Genomic DNA, 22,368 nt, shown 5'->3' on the forward strand with positions numbered 1-22,368 from the left:
TTTATTTAATTAAAATCTTCATATACTTTAGTGTTCAGCTTTGTATTGTACTAATGTTCTCACGAGTCAGAACAACACTGCACAACTAGAAATGGTTTACCTGCGCTTTCACCTCCTCCTCTTCCAGCAGTGTTAATGCTTCATCCGCAATCATATGATCCATTATGTAAGAAGTCTTGATATCTCTTTCCAAAGCCTCGCAATTCTGAAGCAAGTAACTTCGAGTCGTCACATCCATTTTTATTCCAACTTGCTTCTTCCTTCCTGAATGGTAACATGAGCTAGCCAGGACAGTGAAAACTTAAGATTTCAAAATACCCTTATAGTATATGAAAATCACTTGCCCATTACTTCAAGAAAAGCTAAACCTGACAATCAAGTAATATGATACTCTGGATTCTTATTAGACAGACAACACTTACCAGTATTTCTAACTACATCTGATTCTGAAGACATCAGTACGTAGTTTTGAAATTATTCACTGATCAGGGGTTCACATGCTTATAATTCACTGTTCAAGATTCTCAATGTAACAAAATAAAGAAATCCTCAGGAAACTTCATCAGTGACATCGATTAGTTTCTTTGGCACTAGGGGAAGAAAAAAACCTATTTAAATAATTTAAAGATGGATTTGTTTCAGAGTTCCCTATTTAAGGTTCTATTCAGACATAAACTTACAAATCTTTTTTACATTTATCTTTTGAATTAGTTTCTAAATTCAGATTAATTAAAAAAACAAAGTTATAAAATGACTTTATTCAGTTGGCAGAAGCAGTCCATTTCAATATTTAACAATTACAATATTCTGCTGAACCTGCATAGCTAGAGAGCCTCATTTACACTCTAAATTTCAGATAGAAACAAAAAAGACATATCCATTACAAAGCAAAATTCCCCCCAGGATTTAAATTAAGCACATGAATCATGGACACTGAAGAGCCAGTACTGCAGACATCTATTTGCATGAGGAATCTAGAGGTGTACACACCTAGTTTATAAGATATGCATTTCAAAAGGACAAATCTCTAGTCTTATTTTAATACTCTATCTTTAGTGCACCTGAAGCACAGACACTAATGGACACTCCAGTAATGAAAAGGAGTGGTGACAGGAGTTTGACAAGCAAGTCAATACGAGTTTTATCTAACAAGCTTAGAAATATCAATACCTATATGAAAGAAACACAGTATTAGTTATTTGCATCTACACAGTCACAGAAAAGAGGTACAGACAAATATGCAAATAGTACAAGGTTTTTATAAACTTGTAAAAATATACCTTACTTATAAAACCTATATACCTGTAGTAAAGCCTGTGGTCATTTGACATTAAAAAGGTAATGCTTACACAATCTTTTGAATTTATGTTTCATTCATTATTATGTATATTATATTGCTGTTTTACAGGTTTTTGATTGTGTTTTTGTTTTAACAATATATTTGTTTGCTTTTAAGTCTGTACACCACTTAGAGACTTTTGAAATATTAAGCAGTATATAAATACATTAAAATAATAAATACAACAGCCTACAGATTTCTTCAGAATATTATAAACCACTCTATCAAAGTGCTCTCCAAGCCGCGTACAAATAAAATTGTAGATAAAACACAGCTAAAATCCACAACTCTATTAAAAACAAATATACAATGAATGATAATGAAAACACAGATGACAATAGAACTTTTAAAGTAGAAGTCACTTCTAGCCTATTGCAGACCATTCAATACAAATTTCTGTAGTGTATTAACAGTAAGATAGAACAATAAAATGGGAATCAAATTTAAAAACACACCAGAGCCTGTACTGTACACATCTTTACGTGTGCTTTATTAGTGTAGAATACAGCATTTACTAAAAAGCTGCCAGCAACACAACATACATTCCAAATACACAAGGTGGTCTTTAAAATATACACTATCAGTTATCTTGTCTATTTAGCTGAATATACACAAACAACAACAACCATGCTTACGATATGCAGAAGGATTTTAAGTTTTAAGACTTCAGCTAGAGCCATTCTGTCCCAGAGATAAAAAGGGACAAACTGCCACCTAGCAGGAAGGCATGGAAACTACGTACGATCTTAGATATTTATCAGCTCGTCAGCAGAATTATTTTGAACAAAAGGCTCTAGTAACTACATACAAAAGACAACACAACCCTAGATTTGACATGATCCATTCGAATTTATTGCTACCGGGACTGCGTTGTCAAACATGTCGAGCTTGGCGCCAGTGGGCCAAGTCTTCAGATAACAGATTACCATCAGAGTCTAGCGACTGACAACCTTCATGTGCAATCACCCCAGTGATACTTATTTCTCAGCTACTTCTTACTGACCAAGCCTATCCCAAACCGTCGCTTGCTTTCTAGAAATACGGAAGCAGACTTTGAGAAGTCGATAGACGAAATACAGGCGAGCTTTATCAAAATGTAAGCGCCCATTCCCCCCCCAGGTACGTCGGTAACGATGCTGACCTGCCTCCCTCTAAATGTGCCCCTCATACGTGCGACTCTCCCTCCCTCCTTGGGGCCCAACCTAAACAGGCTCGCGCCGTCGCCCACCCTACCCTCCTGCACTCTCCCCACCTAGCTACCACAACTCCCTTTAGTTCATTTTATTTTCTTCTCATAAGACTGTGTGCCCTCTGTCCCTTTCGCGGCTGCTAGAAGGGTTACCTGAGGAACAAACAACATTGTGTGTGTTCGTACAGAGCAAGGGGCGCAGCAGCTCCCACAAAGTCTGCTCTCAGCCCGGGAAGAGCACTAAGGAACTAGAGCCCACTTCCTCCTTCCCGGGTCAAAGCGAAGCGTTAACGGGGCGGGGCAAGCGAGAAGAACGAGTCTCCACCCAAGTCTCTGAGGAGAAGCGCTACTTCAACAGAGTGAGGGCAAACCTCCTCTCTAGCAGCCCCGAACGAACAAAGCCAGAGAGGCGCGCCCCCGAACTGCGCGCGCGCGCCCTCTCTCTCATCGTTTCTTGGTTCAGCGCCCGCCACAGAAGAGACAAGAAAGAAAGCGCGCCCTTGCGCGCCTCTCCCGTCAGTTTTATTATTATTATTACTTTGTTAACCCCACGCTGGCGGCCGCATGGGAGGGCACGCGAAGAAAGGTGGGGTCGTAGGTCAGTGTTGGCGTCGAGCGTGCGGTCTGACGCGACGTGGCGCCGCCATGCGCCCAAGCCAAGCCAAGAGCGAACGGATGTGCGGGTAGCCCCGGGGCTGAAGTAAAATTTGGAGGTGGAACTCGCGCCCCGCCCCTTTTCTCATCTAAAGGTAATGTTGGATACTAAACGGGAGTGAGGAGGAGGTTTGGAAAAAGGAATTTTGAGTCTAAAGGGTGCAGTCTCAAGTACCGTTACTAGAAGGTAAGTTCTGGACTACTGAGTAGACATGCTTACGAGTCAGCTGTAAGGGTTAAATTCCATTGAATAAAATGGAATTTACTTCAGTAAATGTGCATAGGATGGGGGTGCACGGCTTGTCAATATCTTAAGAGAGGATTTGGCAATAAAGAGGGTTTTTTTCTTCTGCTTGATTTGTGCAGGAATTGTGTAGAGACATTGGAAATATGTCTGAAGTTAAGCAAAGAAGGAAAGCCAACCTTTCAGCCAAATCAAATGAAGATCAAGCAAAGAAACAGTCAGCTTTCGGGACTACTGGTGGTGAAACAGCTATCTGGATGGACCCTCGAACAGCCTCAAGTATACTATCCCTTATAGCTTGTTTAGGACTCACATGGTAAGCAAAATTAATGGAAATCTGGTACATGCCTGTGGGAAGTGATAACCCTAAAACAATTACTTAATTCTTGACCTTGTTGATGGATTCAGCTTTTGGGCTTAGGGGATCTGTATATAAGGTTAAGTCAGTTTGTTACATTTTGCATCATGCCTTGTTGAGAGAGTACCTTGCATTTGCACTTTAATTGTGGTATATACTATTTTATAGTAACAACTATAAAATCAAGGAATTGCCAGGATGGTGTCAGGAAGGCTAAAGCTGAGAATGAGCTGAGGCTAGCGAGGCATGCTAAAAGCAACAAAAAAGCTTTCTTCAGGTATGTCCATAGTAAAAGACAGAGAAAAGAAATGGTGGCACAGCTACTCAATGAAGATGGCAAAATGATAACAGATGACAAAGAAAAGGCAGAAGAGCTCAATTCCTTCTTTCGCTCAGTCTTCTCCCAAAAAAGGCTCTATGACCTTCCCAGGAAACATAAAATAGAAGGGGCAGGATTGGAACTTGAGATTGATAGACAAATGGTCAAGGAATACCTAATCACTTTGAACGAGATCAAATCTCCAGGGCCCGATAAACTGCATCCTAGAGTATTGAAGGAACTGGCTGAAGAACTCTCAGAGCCGCTGTCTATTATCTTTGCGAAATCATGAAGGACTGGTGAAGTGCCAGATGACTGGAGGAGAGCTAATGTTGTCCCTATCTTCAAAAAGGGGAAGAAGGAGGAACCAGGGAACTACAGACCAGTCAGCCTAACATCAGTCCCTGGAAAAACTCTGGAGCAGATTATAAAGCAGTCAATCTGTAAGTACCTTGAAAGCAATGCAGTGATTACTAGGAGCCAATATGGATTTATGAAGAACAAATCCTGCCAAATCTCATTTTTTGATTGGGTAACCTCCCTGGTAGACTGTGGGAATGCTGTGGACATAATATATCTCGACTTCAGCAAAGCTTTTGACAAAGTGCCCCATGATATTCTGATTAGCAAGCTAGCTAAATGTGGGCTGGATGGAACAATGGTCAGGTGGATCCACAGTTGGCTCCAGAATCGTACTGAAAGAGTGCTTATCAATGGTTCCTTCTCAAACTGGGTGGAAGTAACGAGTGGGGTACCACAGGGCTTGGTCCTGGGCCCAGTGCTCTTCAACATTTTTATTAACGACTTGGATGAGGAGATACAGAACACGCTTATAAAATTTGCAGATGATACAAAATTGGGGGGCATAGCTAATACTGTGGAAGACAGAAACAAAATTCAAATGGACCTTGATAGGCTGGAGCATTGGGCTGAAAACAACAGAATGAAATTCAACATGGATAAATGCAAAGTTCTTAACCTAGAAAAAAGAAACCAAATCCACAGTTATAAGATGGGGGATACTTGGCTCAGCAATACGACATGTGAGAAGGATCTTGGAATTGTTGTTGATGACAAGCTGAATATGAGCCAACAGTGTGATGTGGCTGCAAAAAAGGCAAATGCTATTTTAGGCTGCATTAACAGAAGTATAGCTTCCAAATCGCGTGAAGTACTAGTTCCCCTCTATTCAGCACTGCTTAGGCCTCATCTGGAATACTGCATCCAGTTCTGGTCTCCGCACTTCAAGAAGGATGCAGACAAACTGGAACAAGTTCAGAGGAGGGCAACAAGGATGATCAGGGGACTGGAAACAAAGTCCTGTGAGGAGAGACTGAAAGAACTGGGCATGTTTAGCCTTGAGAAGAGAAGACTGAGGGGAGATATGATAGCACTCTTCAAGTACATGAAAGGTTGTCACACAGAGGAGGGCCGGGACCTCTTCTCGATCGTCCCAAAGTGCAGGACATGGACTAATGGGCTCAAGTTGCAGGAAGCCAGATTTCGACTGAACATCAGGAAAAACTTCCTAACTGTTAGAGCCATACGACAATGGAACCAATTATCTAGAGAGGTAGTGGGCTCTCTGACACTGGAGGCATTCAAGAGGCAGCTGGACAGCCATCTGTCAGGAATGCTTTGATTTCGATTCCTGCATTGAGCAGGGGGTTGGACTTGATGGCCTTATAGGGCCCTTCCAACTCTACTATTCTATGATTCTAAGGCTAGGCTGAAATCCTACCTAGAGTTATTGGGGAATAAATCCCATTAAACTGAACTTTGAAATAAACATGCACAGAAGTGGGCTACCCAAGAAACGAATGAGTGCCACCTCATTGCATTATTTATACAAAGAGCATGTATGATCAGGGTTGGAGTTAACCACTGCATTGGAAAATATATTTGAATTGTTAAGCTGTTCACATTAGATGTGTGATGCCTTGCAGGGTTTATGGGCTTGAATCCTAAGTGCCATTCATGCAATGGGACTTTCCTGTCTCCTTCTTCCCCAGTGTTCCCCCTGAAAATCTGCTTTTGATGATTGGCAGGCATTATACAAGGGGCTCCAGCAGAAAGGGGTAATGGTCAAAAATCAGATACTAAACATTTGTAGGAGCAGAAGTGTTTCCAGTTGTGCAACACCACTGATGAAAGCTATTCTCTCCCTTCTTTTAGAACGTTGTACATGTAATCTTAGGTTATATACTTTTGTAAAGGATGTCAAGTTCTTCCAAGTTCTGCTCACTGCCCACCTTAAGCTGCTGCATAGACAAAATGAGGTTCTGTATGAGATGAGTTAACTATATTAGGCCAGAAACATGGCTCAGCTTGCCCAACTGAGTTAGGACATGAACTGGCATAATACCATGTGTCTATGGCTCTAGTTGTTGTGGCCAAATTATGCATGACATCCCTGCAAAAATGTATTATGTGACAGATATATGGCAGAGTGAGGGTAAAGCAGAGGCAGGGCAGGATGTAACTGATTCAGCATTTGTTCAAAAACATTCTGACAATAAAAGGATACCATTAAAGGCTGGGGCAGAGGAGATTTCAGTGAGGAGGGGCAAAGTATGTCTCCAGGTCTATATGCCTTCTCTTCAATATTTTAAAGAGAGAATTTATTTATTTATTTTATTTAAAATATTTCTATTCCGCCCTTCTACCCTATAACAGGGCACTCAGGGCGGCTTACAAAAATAAATCAAACATACATAATAAAATTGTAAACAATAAAATCACAAAAACATTAAAATAAATTAAAATAAATAAGATACAATTAAAATACATAAAATACAATATATATACACACACACACACACACATACATGTACATATATATAGGGAGTGGTACTAAAGGGGACTACAAAGGTAAAATTTAATGAAGAAGGCATAAAATCAGTGTCAGGCTCTACCTTCAGTCCCTCCCAAAGGCTCTCCCGAACAAGATCATTTTCAGATGTCTCTGGAAAACCGGAAGAATTGGAAGAAAGCAGTCGATTTTCAGACCGTGTCCTGTGGATACTCTTATGCCACATAATAATCAGTAATATATACAAATATTATATATTTTTATTATAGAAAAACTGTGTGGTCTGAAACATAGGGATACCTTACTATATCTAAATGAAGCCACTGGTGTCTAGGTAGGCACAAAAATATGTGTCTGATACTGTAATAAATACATGTTTTTATAGTGTGCTTAAACTGGCAGAAACCACTGGTGCTGCTGTTTGGATACACTATTGAGGGGGTTCTGTATCTTTAGGATCAGCATATTGAGTGTATGCTTAATTTTAATTATACAAATAGTTACATGATATCAATATAGTTGTGCCTAAACGTAAGCAGGAATTGGTATCTGAAGGCCTAGAACTCTATACAGGAGTACGTCTTTCAATGTCAGACCCAAATTTAGGACTTAAAGCAACCAATAAATTGTAAGAGGTATTTTTTGAGTTTAAGCCCCCACCCTCGGGTTTTGCTTATGGAGCTGAAACAACCATGGCCTTCTGCACTAGTTTTTCCTGGCTAAGTAAGAGTAGGATGTATTAAACTTCTCCCTGTTTTTGTTGTCTGTGTGTTCCACGTATATAGTATCAACCACATTTTTTTTGGACTGCAAGTTATCCAGAAGTAAGTGATTCAGTAAAGTGGAAGTACCTCTATAACTTTTATTTATTTTTCTACATTCCCCAGGTTTCTTTTTCAGCAGTCAGCTCAGCTGGCTGAAGTAGAAGAAAAGTACCATTTATTAAAGCAGGAAGCTGTAAAGTTTGAAGATATGGAAAATAAGATTAACTTAATGTCTGAAAAGGTAATTCAAAATGGGTATCATTTTAATGCCATGGGTTGTTCTTAAGTTCTCTAAAATCTGTGGGATATTTTTTAACTAGTATTCAATGTACCTTGCAAGCTTAGGCTACAAGTAAGTTTAGGAATTACATTTGTCTTCTATATAATAAGTAGGTTTCTTCTCTGAAAACCAGATACTTACAGTTGCAATTTTAATCAAACTTCCCTGAAATTAAGTACTAATTAACTTTCTTCAGAATAGATAGGATTGCACTATAGGCTGATTTATGCTGCTTAACATTCTTGCTGAGGAGTAAATCTGTGTGCCACTGCTTTAATCAAAAGAAAAACAAGCCTTACCTTTTGAAACAGCCACAGACTATAACACTGAATGAACATTAAGAATGTATTTAATCTGTAACAGAAGAACTGATTTATGAACGTGATTAACCCTACCAGAAGCATTTATGCTATTTGAAATTAAATTCATTTTGATAGTGGGCTTTGAAGTTTTATTAGTTTGTATAACTAACTATGATGTAAAAACATTTCTAGTATGTGCAGAATAGTTTTGTGATCATGAGACTATTTATTTAAGCAAATCTTGAAGTAGGTTAGATGTACCCCTGTTAGAATCAAAGTCTGTTTTACTGCACAACCTTGTTTACTTAGTCTCTGTTCATGGGGTTTATGTCCATATAAGTATGTGTAGAATCGCAGCCTTATTTTAAACTTTATAACATAAGTCACTGATAGAGTATAGTATTTCATTTTTTGCATATTTCAATCAAAGGTTGCAATTCTAGCCACCTCTTTAAATCGACGCATGTCTTTTTGAACACTGGGTTTTTCTAACAAGTAAACATGCAGAGAATCAAGTTGCACAAAGATAGCAGAAGGGTTGGAATTTCTGTTTATTGGGTGTAACCCAACATTGCACCAGCAGAGGCAATAGTACCTTCCTTTTCTCCCCCTCTGCCCTCCAATCTGCTCTGGAGGGTGAACTGTGGGGGAGGGAAGTCCTATTTACACAAGTGGAAATCTGTTACACAAGTGGGCTATGTGTCAGATGTCACCCATAGACTTGAAGCTGTGTATGCACATGTATTTATTTACAAAAGAAAGCAACCAAAACGCTTGCTATCCAAAGCAGAGCATCAAAAATTCTACCATGCAGCCAAACCAATGTTGGTTGTTTTAAAGCTGCCACATAAACAAATTATGAAATACTAAAGTAAACTCTGTATCTGAGCATACTGTTTTTGAGGAAATCGCTACCTCCTGGCTATCTCATAATATACTTTAATTCATTTCTCACTATTAGCTAGGACTGAATTTATCGTCTTTCAGAAATAAGACAACTTTACAGGTAGTTTAGAGGCATACGGTCAAAAATGGTTGTTGCCCACTCTGAATTGTTAGCTTTTTCTAAATGGCAGTCAGAATCCAAGACTGTGTCCTCCGAATGTAGAATTTGGCAATATTTTTGTTCTAAAGTTTAGAAAAGTGTGCTTGGTGTCTGTGTATAGGTTTTGTTGGATGGGGAATTTAAATGTTGAGTTCTCCATCACTCCCAAATCATCTAAGATGGGTTCCATAATACAAAATGGCCACCACCAAAATATATACAAAGCTATGGGAACCACACCTGCTCCTCCTCCATAATGCTGAGAAAGTTATGAGATCACATAAAAAATACAATACATATACCTTTCCAAGAAAAAAATTAGTTAGAACAAAAATAATTTTGAAAGATTCCATTGGTATCATGTCCGTTAAATGTATTTCTTGCTGTCTCATCATTTCCTTCTTCCATATTGTTGCACTTTATCTTGCACACATCAGTGCACTTCAGTCCTGCTGTTAAACAGCAACACTTTTCGATGACACAAGACTTCCCACATTTACATGCCCAAAACTCTAAAATCTTTTCCAATGCAACTTTGCTGCCGAGCCGTTTGATTTTCAGGTAGCTATCAGTGATAATCCAACCATGCCCATTAGGAGAGAGTATTTCAGGATTTGAAATTACAGCATGTCTCCAAATTGCAGCCTGGTAGTTTGTGTTAGCATGTACATTTCACAAAGAAGGTAAACCAGCCATGAAAGGGTTAACTGACAGTAAAGAGTAAATCAAAACCCTCAGGCGATACAGGTGCAGACCCTAAATCACCTAATGACTAAATGACCATGATGGGCTATAAAGACAGGAAAAGAAAAGGATGTGTTTTTGTGTGTGTGGGGAAGTAAAGAGGAGAAAGACGGACTGTGTAACTTGTGTATTCGATGCTGGAACTGCTTTATGTTATTCTGATAAAAGTCTGTATTTCTACACGTGCGTTGCGCTATTCTTGGCAAGGTGCAAAGCAAGGGAGTGACTATGGTTGGGTACGCCAGTGTATGTCTGCCAGAACAAACACCAACAGTTTGTTCATTGAATATGAAGACGCAAGGACAAACGACCTGGAGGCATAGCTTCTGGCTGAATATCACCACTCTTTCCACAAAGTAATTCATATTGTAATAGTTTAATATCACACATCTTCTTGCCGTACAGTTTGCACATCAGTGATTCTATTGTTGGAAATGTTTCTTCTTCTGCATATCAAGATGAGCCTAGTGGCATGCATGCTTTGACATCTTATGGTGATTGCAGCAACAATTTTAGAATACCCAGTTTTCCTTTACCACAAAATGCAGAAACTGAATCACATCCAAAGTATGCATACCAGGAAGCACTGTTAAGAAATCATGCAGAGGGATACTATCAGGAAGCAGATGTTGAATGTTTTGCATCACAAGATCATAACTCAAAGTGCGAGCTTTTGACTGCTTTCTGGAGTAGGCATAACCACTTGTTTATTGAATGGTATTGGCAGAGTAAAATTACTGTGATGCGTCATCACTGTGCAAGACGTACTTTGTGTTGCATGGGTGACATGTACTGTTATCTTGGTATCAGCTTCTTCATGTACACAAGTTCTGGAATATGAGTGGCTCCTTCTTTACAAAATCACCAACACACATCACCAATTTGCATATAATGATCACCCAACACCTCTCTGTGTCTTTTTTCATTCATTGACAAGAAACTTGACAAGTTGTTTGCTATTCTCAAATGAACTGGCCATCCTTTGGTTTTGTACAACCCCATAATGCTGCTGTAAATTATCTTTAATGGTGCAGCTTTCTCTGAACTGTGGTTCCTCTCAGTGTCTTTAATGGAAGACATGTTGTATACATTGAATACCACATCCACTCTGCTGCTTGGAACCCATGTGACCTTTTGGAATACCAGTGAGCTAAATGTCTCACCCTGGGCAAGTGATGGTTTTTTCAGAATAGCCATTCCGTCAAACATTGATATGGCAAGCTCTGGGTACAGTAGGGCCCCACTCATATGGCAGGTTAGGTTCCAGACCCCTGCTGAAAAACAAAAACCGCCAAAAAGCAGATCAGCTATAGCGCGGGGGTCTGGAACCTAACCCCCTGATTGCACCAGAGAAAATCAGCTGTAGCATGCGACAGCTGATCTTCCCCTCCTCTGGCGCGATCAGCTTGAGCGCGGGAGTCTGATCACCCCAAGGAGATCAGCTGGAGTGCGGGAGTCTGATCACGCCAGAAGAGGAGATCAGCTGTAGCACTCTACAGCTGATTTTCCCCTCCTCCATTGAGATCAGGTGAAGCATGGGGAGCTCCAGCCCCCCCTCCAGCTGATCGCCCTGCTGGTGCCATATTAGCAGAACGCCAAAAGCAGGCTGTGATGTTTCTATATTAATGTATATATGGTAAGTGTTGTTGTTTTAGAAGATACATGGTAAGTGGAGTGAAAGAGGAGGGGGAGTGAATGGGCAGTAGAATGCGAGATGATTGGCTGAGTGTTTAAAATGGCTGAACGTATAAAAGGAAGAGTGAGAGTAGAATCTGGGGGAAGAAGAGAAAGAGTGGATTGCTTGGTGGGGTTTGAGAGAGTTGTTTGTCAGGAGAGAGTGAAGAAGGAGGGAGGTGGAGTTCGGATTAGTATTGAGTAAAACCATATGCTTATGTGCCTTAAGAAGAAATCTTGTTAATCTTGTTAGCTTTGTTATCTTTAATAAATACTTAATTTGGTTTACCAAAGGCCTGATCCTTGGCTGGGGTTTCACAGACCAGAAGGGAAGGGAAGGTAATGACCAAGGCTGAAGGGGAACTGTAACAAATGGTGGCAGCGGTGAAGAGAATAACAATACCAGTATTCAGAGTCTCTGGGAATACTCGTATTGGGACGTTACTGGTGGTTGCCTAGCAGGGGGATCTGTTGAGATCTGTGCTAGAGCGGATAGGTAAACCATAAGAGAGTGCGGTCCGGACTGGTGGAGTCCCTGGTGGTGCCTAGAGACAGGCAGTAACCACGAGCAGGTAGGAACCTGACAGGGAGAGCCAGGGAAGGACGCATCACATGTGGTGGCAGTAGCGGTGGGATACGAACAACAGAGAATCCAGATACGAATACTAGAGAATCCCTAACAGTGGTGTGGCAAACAGAAATAACAAAACAAGATTACTTGTGAGAGTGACTGGCAAAGTGTGTATGGCAAAGAGTGAGTGACCATGGCTGAATACATAAAAATGAAAAGAGAGGAGCTGGTGGAGAAGTGCATAACATTCAATTTACCTCACGAGGGTAAAGGGGTAGATGAATTGAGGGTAGCACTTATAGGATTTGCAACTGCCCAGCAAAAACAACCTGTCAGGGAAGAGACCCCAGAAGGATATTTAAGCAATCCCGCTTATATAGAATACTTGAGAGAGAAGTTAAGATGGGAGGCAGAGGAAAAAGACAAGCAGAGGGAGTTGGAAGCTGAGAGATTGAAGATGGAAGCTGAGAGATTGAGGATGGAAGCTGAGGAAAAAGACAAGCAGAAGGAGTTGGAAGCTGAGAGATTGAGGATGGAAGGTGCAGAGAAGGAAAAACAGAGGGAGTTGGAATTTGAGAGAATGAGAGTGGATGCGGAATTACAGGCAGAAAAGTTAAAATTTGAAAGAGAAGTTTCATTCTGATGAGACAAGGAAAGACAGAGATGGAGCAAAAATAAAAATTACTCCAAAGGACTTTGCTGTCTATGAGCCTGGTCAAGATCCTCAAATTTACCTCAGCACCTTTGAAAAAGCAGCTCAGTTGTGGGGGCTACCTGAAGATAAATACATGCAGTATGTATCAAATCTGATTAAAGGGGAATTGGCTGAGGTATACCAATATTTCCCCTCAGACAAGCCCGTCACCTATGCTGAGTTTAAAGAGGCAGTATACAAAAGGTTCAGACTGGGACCTGACTACTTTAGAAAGCTTTTCAGAAACTGTCAGATCCAAGCAGGGAGGTCTTTTGTGGAACTGGGAGCAAAATTGATGGATATATTTGGAAAGTGGATGAGTAGTGCCAAAGCTCAGTCAGTGGAAGAGGTGAAAAGCCTCATGATACTGGATCAATTATACCATCAGTTACCACCAGAAATAAGGCTCCTGGTCAAAGACCGTTCCCCTACATCTGTGCAGGAGGCCGCCAAGATGGCAGATCACTTTGCCTCCAATAGAACTGGCTGGGTGGGGAAAACATCAAGAGAGTTTAAACCCAGACCATATAGTGCTGGCAGAAGGGATGTGGTACCACAGTGAGTGAGTCCTCCATTAAAATCTGAAGGGCACAGGACACCCCAGAGTGGATCTGTGTACCCTAAAACAGAGGAGAAATTATGCTACAAATGTGGTAGACCGGGGCACCTACGTTTTCAATGTGAGGTTGCCAACCCCATTAGTAATCCTGCTCAGACAAGGGCAGTGAAAACAGAGCCCAAGGCTTTAGAAACAGCGAAAAAGGTTCAGTTTTGCCAGATAAACTGGACAGAAGTAACAGACCTTGATTCAAGTCTGAGAGAGGAAGTGAGTGTACAAGGGGCAAATTATTGGGCATTGCTTGACACTGGTGCCGCTCAGACGTTACTGAGGCCAGATTTAATAAAATCTGAACAAATATTACCTCAGGAAATGGTGAATATCCAAGGAGTGAGGGGTCAACCAGAGAGTTTGCCTGTGGCCCTAGTGAAAATGGAATGGAGAGGCCGAAAGGGCCAATATAAAGTTGGTATTAATGCCCAGCAACAAGAACCAGTAATACTGGGAAGAGATGTTATGGGGGCACAGGGGAAAATATATGTAGTGACCAGACAGCAACTTGGCAGAGAAAAAGAAGCCATGTTGGGGGAGGAAAGAAACAGAGAGGAATCTGTTTGCCAGCCTCAGGTCACCATAGCAACCACAAGCAGGCCTGCTGAAGGAGACAAATTGTATCACCTGGTCTCTGGAGAAGAGACAGAGCCCTTCAGAGAAAAACTGAATAAGGATACCAGTTTGGATCAAATAAAAGAGCAAGCCCTGACCCAACAGATTCCTTTCACTGACAAACTGAGGAATCAAGTTGTGTGGGAGAATGGGATTTTATATAGACTGTGGATGCCTGCTGAGAGAAAGGATGAATGTGAACCAGTGAAGCAATTGATAGTACCTAGCAAATACAGAACCAGATTGCTAGAGGTAGCCCACGATGTCCCATGTGCAGGACATCTGGGAATAAAAAAGACCAAGAGGAGATTGGCTGCACATTATTATTAGCCAAATATCTCCAAGGATGTAAAACAACATTGTCTATCTTGTGGAATATGCCAAAAGGTGGGAAAGAGTGGAGTAAAGACCAAGGCACCTTTAAAGCCCCTTCCTATAATTGGACAACCCTTTTATAGAGTGGGAATAGATTTGGTGGGCCCTTTTTCCAAACCCAGAAGGCATGGCAAGAAATATCTAGTGGTGGTGGTGGATTTTGCCACCAGGTACCCAGACGCAGAAGCACTGAGATCTGTAGAAGCCCCTGTAGTGGCAGAGGCTTTATTAAAAATCTTTATGAGGCTGGGTTTCCCTCATGAAGTGCTGACAGATCAAGGCAGTGTATTCATGGGAGAAGTGATGCAATGTATGTGGAAATGTTGTGGTCTAAAACATCTAAAGACCACTACTTACCATCCCGCCACTAATGGGTTAACAGAGAGATTCAATGGCGTTTTGAAGGGCATGATCAGAAGCTATGTTCAAGATCACCCACAAGACTCGGATGAACGTTTGGGATGCTTCTTATTTGCGTATAGAGAAGTCCCTCAGGAGTCAACAGGCTTCTCACCCTTTGAACTCATGTTCACTAGAAAAGTGAGGGGACCTTTGGAACTATTAAAAAATTCATGGGAAGGAACTCTGGGAGAGTACAAAACTTCTGTAGTAGATTTTGTATTGGAATTCCGCAATAAATTAACATCAATGATGGAAGTAGTGAAAGAGAATTTGAGTCATGCACAGGAGAAGCAAAGTTACTGGTATGACAGAACAGCCAGAGAACGTGTGTATGATGTGGGAGATATGGTTATGGCGTTCATACCCAGGAAACATGACAAATTACAGGCTAACTGGGAAGGACCATATACCATCAGAGAAAGGCTTGACACAGTGACATATGTAATCACCACAGACCAATTAAACAAAAGCAAAGTGGTTCATGTAAATATGTTAAAGCCTTACCATACCAGGGATGCAAAGGTGTTGCAAATTACCTTATTCCCTGAGGGAAGTGGGCCTGAACTTCCAGATTTGGTACAGGAAAGCAAAGACAAAGGAGGGGTAGATCAAGTGGAATGGTCAGAGGAGGTGAAGGAGGAAGTAAAAGAGGAGATTCTGAGAGTTTTGAAAACCTATAGGAATCTCTTTAGCAACAAACCTGGCCGAACCAGTATAGTTATACATTCCATTGATACTGGAGATCATGCCCCAATCAGATCTGTTCCGTACCGTGTGAATGGGAAAGTTTTGAATGAGATCAAAAAGGAGGTGGAAGATATGCTGGAATTAGGAGTGATCAGGGAATCCATCAGTCCCTGGGCCTCAAGTATTGTCCTGGTTTCGAAAAAAGATGGAACGACAAGGTTTTGCATTGATTATCGGCTAATCAATAAAATTACTGTCCCAGATGCGTATCCTATGCCTAGGGTAGACGCAATGTTAGAGTTATTGGGGGCAGCAACCATTATCTCTACACTAGATCTCTGTAAAGGATTTTGGCAAATGGAACTAGACGAGCAATCCAGAGCCAAAACTGCCTTCAGTACACCAGATGGGTTATATGAGTTTGCGACCTTACCCATGGGACTAAGGAACTCACCAAGTTCATTTCAGAGGCTAATCAATACTGTGTTGCGAGGCATGTCAGATTTTGCAGTGGCCTATATCGATGACGTGGCCATTTTTAGCAAGTCGGTGCCTGAGCATGTCCAACACCTGACAACAGTATTGGAGGCCTTAAGAAAAGCAGGCCTCACAATAAAAGCTAAGAAATGCCAGTCTGGACTAAAAGAAGTAATCTATTTAGGACATAAGGTGGGGAGTGGGAAAATCACCCCCTTATGGAGCAAGGTGGAGGCAATACAAGTGTGGCCGATCCCCTTAACCAAAAAACAAGTAAGGGCATTTCTGGGTGTGGCTGGATTTCATAGGAAGTTTGTGAGAAATTTTGGGGAAATAGCAACCCCCTTGCATGAATTAACAAAGAAGAAGTGTTCTGAGCGTGTGGTATGGACGGATGAATGTCAGAAGGCTTTTGATCTACTGAAGCAAGCCTTGTGCCAAGGACCCATATTAATAGCACCAGACTATGAGAAACCATTCATCGTGGCTACAGATGCATCGGACCTGGCGCTGGGAGTCATCTTGCTACAGGAGAGAGAAGGCACCAGACATCCAGTGGCGTACCTGAGTCGCAAGCTGACGCCGAGGGAGAAAAACTATTCGTCGGTCCAGAAGGAGTGCCTAGCGGTCGTGTGGGGACTGAACAAGTTGCGCCCATACGTGTGGGGACGAAGATTCACAGTGACCACGGATCATTGGGCCTTGTTATGGTTGCAGACTATGAAAAACCATAACACTATGCTGCAGAGGTGGTCCTGGGCCCTACAGGACTATCAAGTGGACTTCCAGTTCATCAAAGGCAAGGACAATGTACTGGCCGATGGACTTTCCAGGCAAGTGGCTGGGACTGCAGTGACGTGACCAGACAGAGGAACAAAGAAAGACATTTTCCCCATAGAGACTTTTATTTGTTAACGCGACGTATAAATCCTGGAACAGGAATAATACTCTGTTGTTGTTTAAGGGGGGGGGGAAATGTGATGTTCCTATATTAATGTATATGTGGTAAGTGTTGTTGTTTTAGAAGATACATGGTAAGTGGAGTGAAAGAGGAGGAGGAGTGAATGGGCAATAGAATGCGAGATGATTGGCTGAGTGTTTAAAATGGCTGAACGTATAAAAGGAAGAGTGAGAGTAGAATCTGGGGGAAGAAGAGAAAGAGTGGATTGCTTGGTGGGGTTTGAGAGAGTTGTTTGTCAGGAGAGAGTGAAGAAGGAGGGAGGTGGAGTTCGGATTAGTATTGAGTAAAACCATATGCTTATGTGCCTTAAGAAGAAATCTTGTTAATCTTGTTAGCTTTGTTATCTTTAATAAATACTTAATTTGGTTTACCAAAGGCCTGATCCTTGGCTGGGGTTTCACAGACCAGAAGGGAAGGGAAGGTAATGACCAAGGCTGAAGGGGAACTGTAACAAATGGTGGCAGCGCTGAAGAGAATAACAATACCAGTATTCAGAGTCTCTGGGAATACTCGTATTGGGACGTTACTGGTGGTTGCCTAGCAGGGGGATCTGTTGAGATCTGTGCTAGAGCGGATAGGTAAACCATAAGAGAGTGCGGTCCGGACTGGTGGAGTCCCTGGTGGTGCCTAGAGACAGGCAGTAACCACGAGCAGGTAGGAACCTGACAGGGAGAGCCAGGGAAGGACGCATCACACAGGCCTCTGAGAAGCAGGACACTACTATACTTGTCTTCAGCCTGGACATTGAGATAGTTGAGGAGTTACGGCTTGTTTGTCTTCCTGGGATGAGAAAATGCATCACTTAGAGACCAGGTTAGGGATCCCAATTTGTATGAAAAAACAGACTTCATATCAATTTTTGTACCTGCCCCCAAAAAGCCATTCTAGCAAATTCTAGCTATTCTAGCAAAGAGTGCACCATCTTGTTTCAGTGGAAAGAGTCTATCTTTTGCATTGACTTTAATTATTGTTGTGAGATCTTTGAATGTTTTAAGCCCCAGATTAGGAAGTGGTGTGTGTATGTGACTCTGTGTGTGTGGAGGACCTCTTGAATTACCATACCCATAACAAGAATATATCATTACCACAGACCTCTCTTCATTTCTCATTTTCAAACTTAGATGAATGGTAACATTTTTGTTCTGCAAGTTTGTAGATCACTATGGTGGCCATTTTAGATTATGGAAGCCATCTTAGATGATTTGGTAGTGATGGAGAACTTAAAATTTAAATTCCCCATCCAAAAAAACCTATATGTAGACACCAAGCATACTTTCCTAGACTTTAGAACAAGAATATTGCCAAATTCTACATTTGGAGGACTTGGTCTTGGATTCTGGCTGCTATATAGAAAAAGTTAATTCAGAATGGGCAACAACCATTTTTGACCATCACTATATGCCTCTAAACTACCTGCAAAGTTGGATAAATTCATTAAACTGTCATAGTAGCTGACTTGACTATATGGCAACATATTGTAGCACATTATGGCATTTGACCAACTCAAACCAACCAACACTTCTGTAGAATTTGTCAGTATTCTAAAATTGAATTTGTTCAGTTTTGTTTTTTTCTATATTTGTTTAGAAATAAAGCTCTGTATACTTTTGAAAGTATACCTAGAAGCAGATTACAGTGAATGAAACTGATTGTTAGTTCTCTTGTCATAACCATATGGACAGAAGATAAATGTTTTGAAATACTTAAAAGCCATAGTATTGCTTATCTGGCTTCCTTTTGGAAGGAAGGGTGGGATATACCTTTAATAAAATAATGATAAATAGTATATAGAATATATTTCTGAAGTGAAAATGATTTGTAGCTCTACAAAAACCTAAACAAGGGTCAAACCTGTATTAAGTGAAGATGGACATTGTTTTGTGTTACAAATGCAGTTTGAATCTTCTTCGGATATCCTGCAGGAAGCCTCTTTATCTGTCTCCATGGTGACCAGGTTTGAGCAAGAAGTATCCTACCTCCGTAACACCATACATGACATTCAAAACAGTGAGCAGGCACTCTCTAAAAAGATGCAGACCACTGATGCAAAATTCCAAAATATAATAGAGTCCTGGGAAAAGAGCCAAGCTGAAATGGGTACCAATACTAGCAGTTTAAAATCAGAAGCCAAGCTTTTACGTAGTGAAGTTACCTCTCAAATTAATGCTGCAGATCAAAAACTAAAATCCGTTTCTGAAAGATTGAAAGACCTTGAAGACAGTACTATGAGAAACCTCAAAACATTAAATAGGCAAGAGGAAGATGAACTGGCTAAAGTTGAACAGCAACTGCAGTCTGATACCAAGGCAGCTGGAAAATTAGAAGAACAGCAGAACAGTCTGTTAGATAGAAATAATGATCTGAGCCAGAAGCTTGCAGAATATGAACCCAAACTGGAAGAATGCAAAACCCGTTTACCAGCCATAGAGAATGCCATTCACTCCGTTATTAGAGTATCAAGGGATCTGACTGCTGTAGAGAAGAAAATGGAAGACATGACTATAAAGGTGTTCCGTGTGGAAGATGAGGTACTGAAAACTGTATCTGAGATCATGGATATACAAAAAACACTTGAAAGCATGCAGTATGAGAACAGCCTGTTAAAACTGCAGAATGAAATGCTTGTTTTAAAGGGAAAAGTTAATGACTTTGCAGAATTTGCAACGGAAGCAGAAGAACATACAGAAAACCACCATAGTGTGAATTACGAGTGAACCTATTCACCCTGAACAATATTGGTATATTATACAGCTTGAGTAGCATTCTCACTGAAATAAATGAGGTTTCACTTTCATTGGACTCATGTGCATAAGGAAAACTATGACTTTTTTTTAAAAGACAGTGAAAATATTGCTTACATTCCTATGTGTTTTTGTAGGCTTGTTGGTTTAAATAAATTGGACAAAAATGCTATTAAGGGGTTTTTAATATTCAGTTGTGTATTTAAATCTTATTCTGAAAATGTTATATATAATAGAAAATTAGAATATGAATTGGCAAATTTGTTGTACTCTCCCCTTAAAATAATATTTTGGGAAAACGTAATACTCTACGTTGGACTGCCCTTGAAGACTGTTCAGAAACTACAGCTAGTCCAGAATGCAGCGGCCAGATTGCTGATGCGGACCAGAAGGTCCGCTCATATAACACCTGTTCTGGCCCGTCTGCACTGGCTTCGTATTTGTTTCCGGGCTAGATTCAAAGTGCTGGTTTTGACCTATAAAGCCCTACACGGCATGGGACCGCAATACCTGGTGGAACGCCTCTCCCAATATGAACCTACCCATACACTGCGCTCAACATTTAAGGCCCTCCTCCGAGTGCCATCCCATCGAGACGCTCGGAGGGTGGTGACTAGAACTAGGGCCTTTTCAGTGGTGGCCCCCGAACTGTGGAACAGTGTCCTCGATGAGGTGCGCCTGGCGCCGATGCTACTATCTTTTCGGCGCCAGGTGAAAACCTTTTTATACTCCCAGGCATTTTAAAGTGTATTTTAACAGTATTTCACTATTATCTTGTATTTTAGACGTTGTTTGGTTCTTTTATTGTTTGTTTTTGGTTCTTGATTTATTGTATTTATTGTACTTATACACTGTGCTTGTTTTATCTTTTATGTACACCGCCCAGAGAGCCTTCGGGCTTAGGGCGGTATATAAATTAAATTAAATAAATAAATAATACATGTTAATATGTTGAGGTGTATTATTCAAGCTAATATACTTGTGTTCCTTTTAGCTTAAATACTGGCTTTAAATGCCTAGGCAGGGTTGACTATTAGAAAGTTTTAAGAATCATGCTCTGAGAAAGCAGTTACTGATACAGGGATAGCTTGGTAGAAATCCAATTGTAAGAGTATCTTGATGAATAAGGGCTTTGAGAACTACACGCAGAAAAAGGAGATCTTTAATTGATAATATATGGAGGGAAATGCAATATAGTTGCAGGCAAATGAACTGATATGCAAGGTGTTCACATCTCACTAATTGTCTATCCTGCACAGAATAAGGTAAATCAGAATAAGGATAAGCCCCCCAGTAATTTAGAATGAGACTATGAGTAAGATAGGGTCTCATTGCTGGAATGGAAACAACTTTCTTTTGAACATAGCTACTAAAAAACCAGCAGTTATTCATAGAATCGTAGAGTTGGAAGGGGCCTATAAGGCCATCAAGTCCAACCCCCTGCTCAATGCAGGAATTTGTGTTTGCTTTGGACAGTAACTGATTTTTTTTCTGGATGCCAAAAGAACCTATACAAGTATACTAATTTTGTATATACCAATTTGTTTGCCATTTTGCTAGAAAAGTGCCATCCAACAAAGTGTATTTTATCAGAAAATGCACGCAGTTGTGATTTTAAAACAAACTGTTAAATAGGTAATATTTTTATTCTACTTCCTCTCCTTAATTTTCAAATCTCTTTCCATTCTCTAGTGCTTCTCACATAACTGGTTTTTATAGTACATGATAGATTAAATAAGAAAGGCTTTCATCTATGATACACTGTATATGGGCTAAAATTCTCGGCTTTGTAAACAATTTCATCCATAAGCAAGCTCTGATAAAAGCTAAAATGAGAATTAATAAGGAGCAATTTGTATTATACACAATGGAACTTACTTCTGAGTAAATATGCATAGGATTGTGCTGTATCAACCAATGCTGCTCAGTTTCGAAGAACTTAGTGCAAAGTGTGTTATGTGCACCAAAATTCACTATGCACAAAACTTTTACAAATGTGACTTTGTTGTGGATGTTTTCCTGTATTTTTGAACCCGTTTTCTTCAGATTAACAATATCCCAAACTCTCAAAACAGCAAAATGCAAGAAGTAGAAATCATGTGGAAAGCTTTAAATTGAAAGGCAATGGGGGTTATGTAGCCAGTGACTTCAGAGAAAGTACTGCCCAGCTGATGGAATAAAAATATTTCTGTGCCAAATTTTTCTATTCATTTGTTCAACTAGATGAGTGAAGTATCCAATATTCAGATTCTGATTTTACTGTTAATTTTCAGATTAGCAAGCAGTGACCAATTGTATTTATGCGAGATTCAATAGCAATTTTAGTAATGTTTTAAATAACATTTTTATGTGGCAACATTGGAACTAAGATGCTTTAAGGGGCAAGCATTAAATATTATGCAAGCATTAAATATACATACTATAAAATTCACATCTAAATAAAAAACTCTGGAGTGGATAGTTTGGCAAGATGAAATCACATTAAGAGTCCTACATACCGTACATTTTCTG

The 22,368-nt window shown here is 40.5% G+C and overlaps 2 protein-coding genes across 6 annotated transcripts in view; one reads left to right on the top strand and one right to left on the bottom strand.

Moving 5' to 3' along the window:
- APAF1 (apoptotic peptidase activating factor 1) overlaps positions 1-3,178 on the bottom strand; it is a 102,915-nt gene extending 99,737 nt beyond the window's left edge. The window contains exons 1-3 of one of the 4 annotated variants that reach the window (XM_061639505.1): positions 3,067-3,178; positions 423-590; positions 101-264 (exon numbers count right to left, since the gene is read on the bottom strand). In XM_061639505.1, the coding sequence (XP_061495489.1) occupies positions 101-264; positions 423-456 (198 nt within the window). In that variant the 5' untranslated portion in view covers positions 457-590; positions 3,067-3,178. Of the gene's footprint in view, positions 1-100; positions 282-422; positions 591-2,681 lie in introns of all 4 variants that reach the window. The other 3 variants (XM_061639504.1, XM_061639502.1, XM_061639506.1) reach the window with 3 other exon arrangements.
- Positions 2,781-20,804, top strand: IKBIP (IKBKB interacting protein). 2 transcript variants are annotated; one of them, XM_061639507.1, is made up of 4 exons: positions 2,781-3,277; positions 3,549-3,742; positions 7,803-7,920; positions 19,012-20,804. In XM_061639507.1, the coding sequence occupies exons 2-4, from the start codon at positions 3,573-3,575 to the stop codon at positions 19,828-19,830; spliced, it is 1,107 nt and encodes a 368-aa protein (XP_061495491.1). In that variant the 5' UTR covers positions 2,781-3,277; positions 3,549-3,572; the 3' UTR covers positions 19,831-20,804. The 2 variants fall into 2 exon arrangements, with proteins under 2 accessions (XP_061495491.1, XP_061495492.1); XM_061639508.1 differs by lacking the exon at positions 2,781-3,277 and adding an exon at positions 3,284-3,369.
- The last annotated feature ends 1,564 nt before the right edge of the window (positions 20,805-22,368 follow it).

This window comes from Rhineura floridana, chromosome 8 (genome assembly GCF_030035675.1).
Source record: "Rhineura floridana isolate rRhiFlo1 chromosome 8, rRhiFlo1.hap2, whole genome shotgun sequence".
Lineage (NCBI taxonomy): Eukaryota > Metazoa > Chordata > Lepidosauria > Squamata > Rhineuridae > Rhineura > Rhineura floridana.

Coding starts and splice junctions, on each gene's coding strand:
- IKBIP (XM_061639507.1), top strand. CDS start 3,573: ATGTCTGAAGTTAAGCAAAGAAGGAAAGCCAACCTTTCAGCCAAATCA. Junction 3,743..7,802: donor GCTTGTTTAGGACTCACATG/GTAAGCAAAATT, acceptor TACATTCCCCAG/GTTTCTTTTTCAGCAGTCAG. Junction 7,921..19,011: donor TTAACTTAATGTCTGAAAAG/GTAATTCAAAAT, acceptor TTACAAATGCAG/TTTGAATCTTCTTCGGATAT.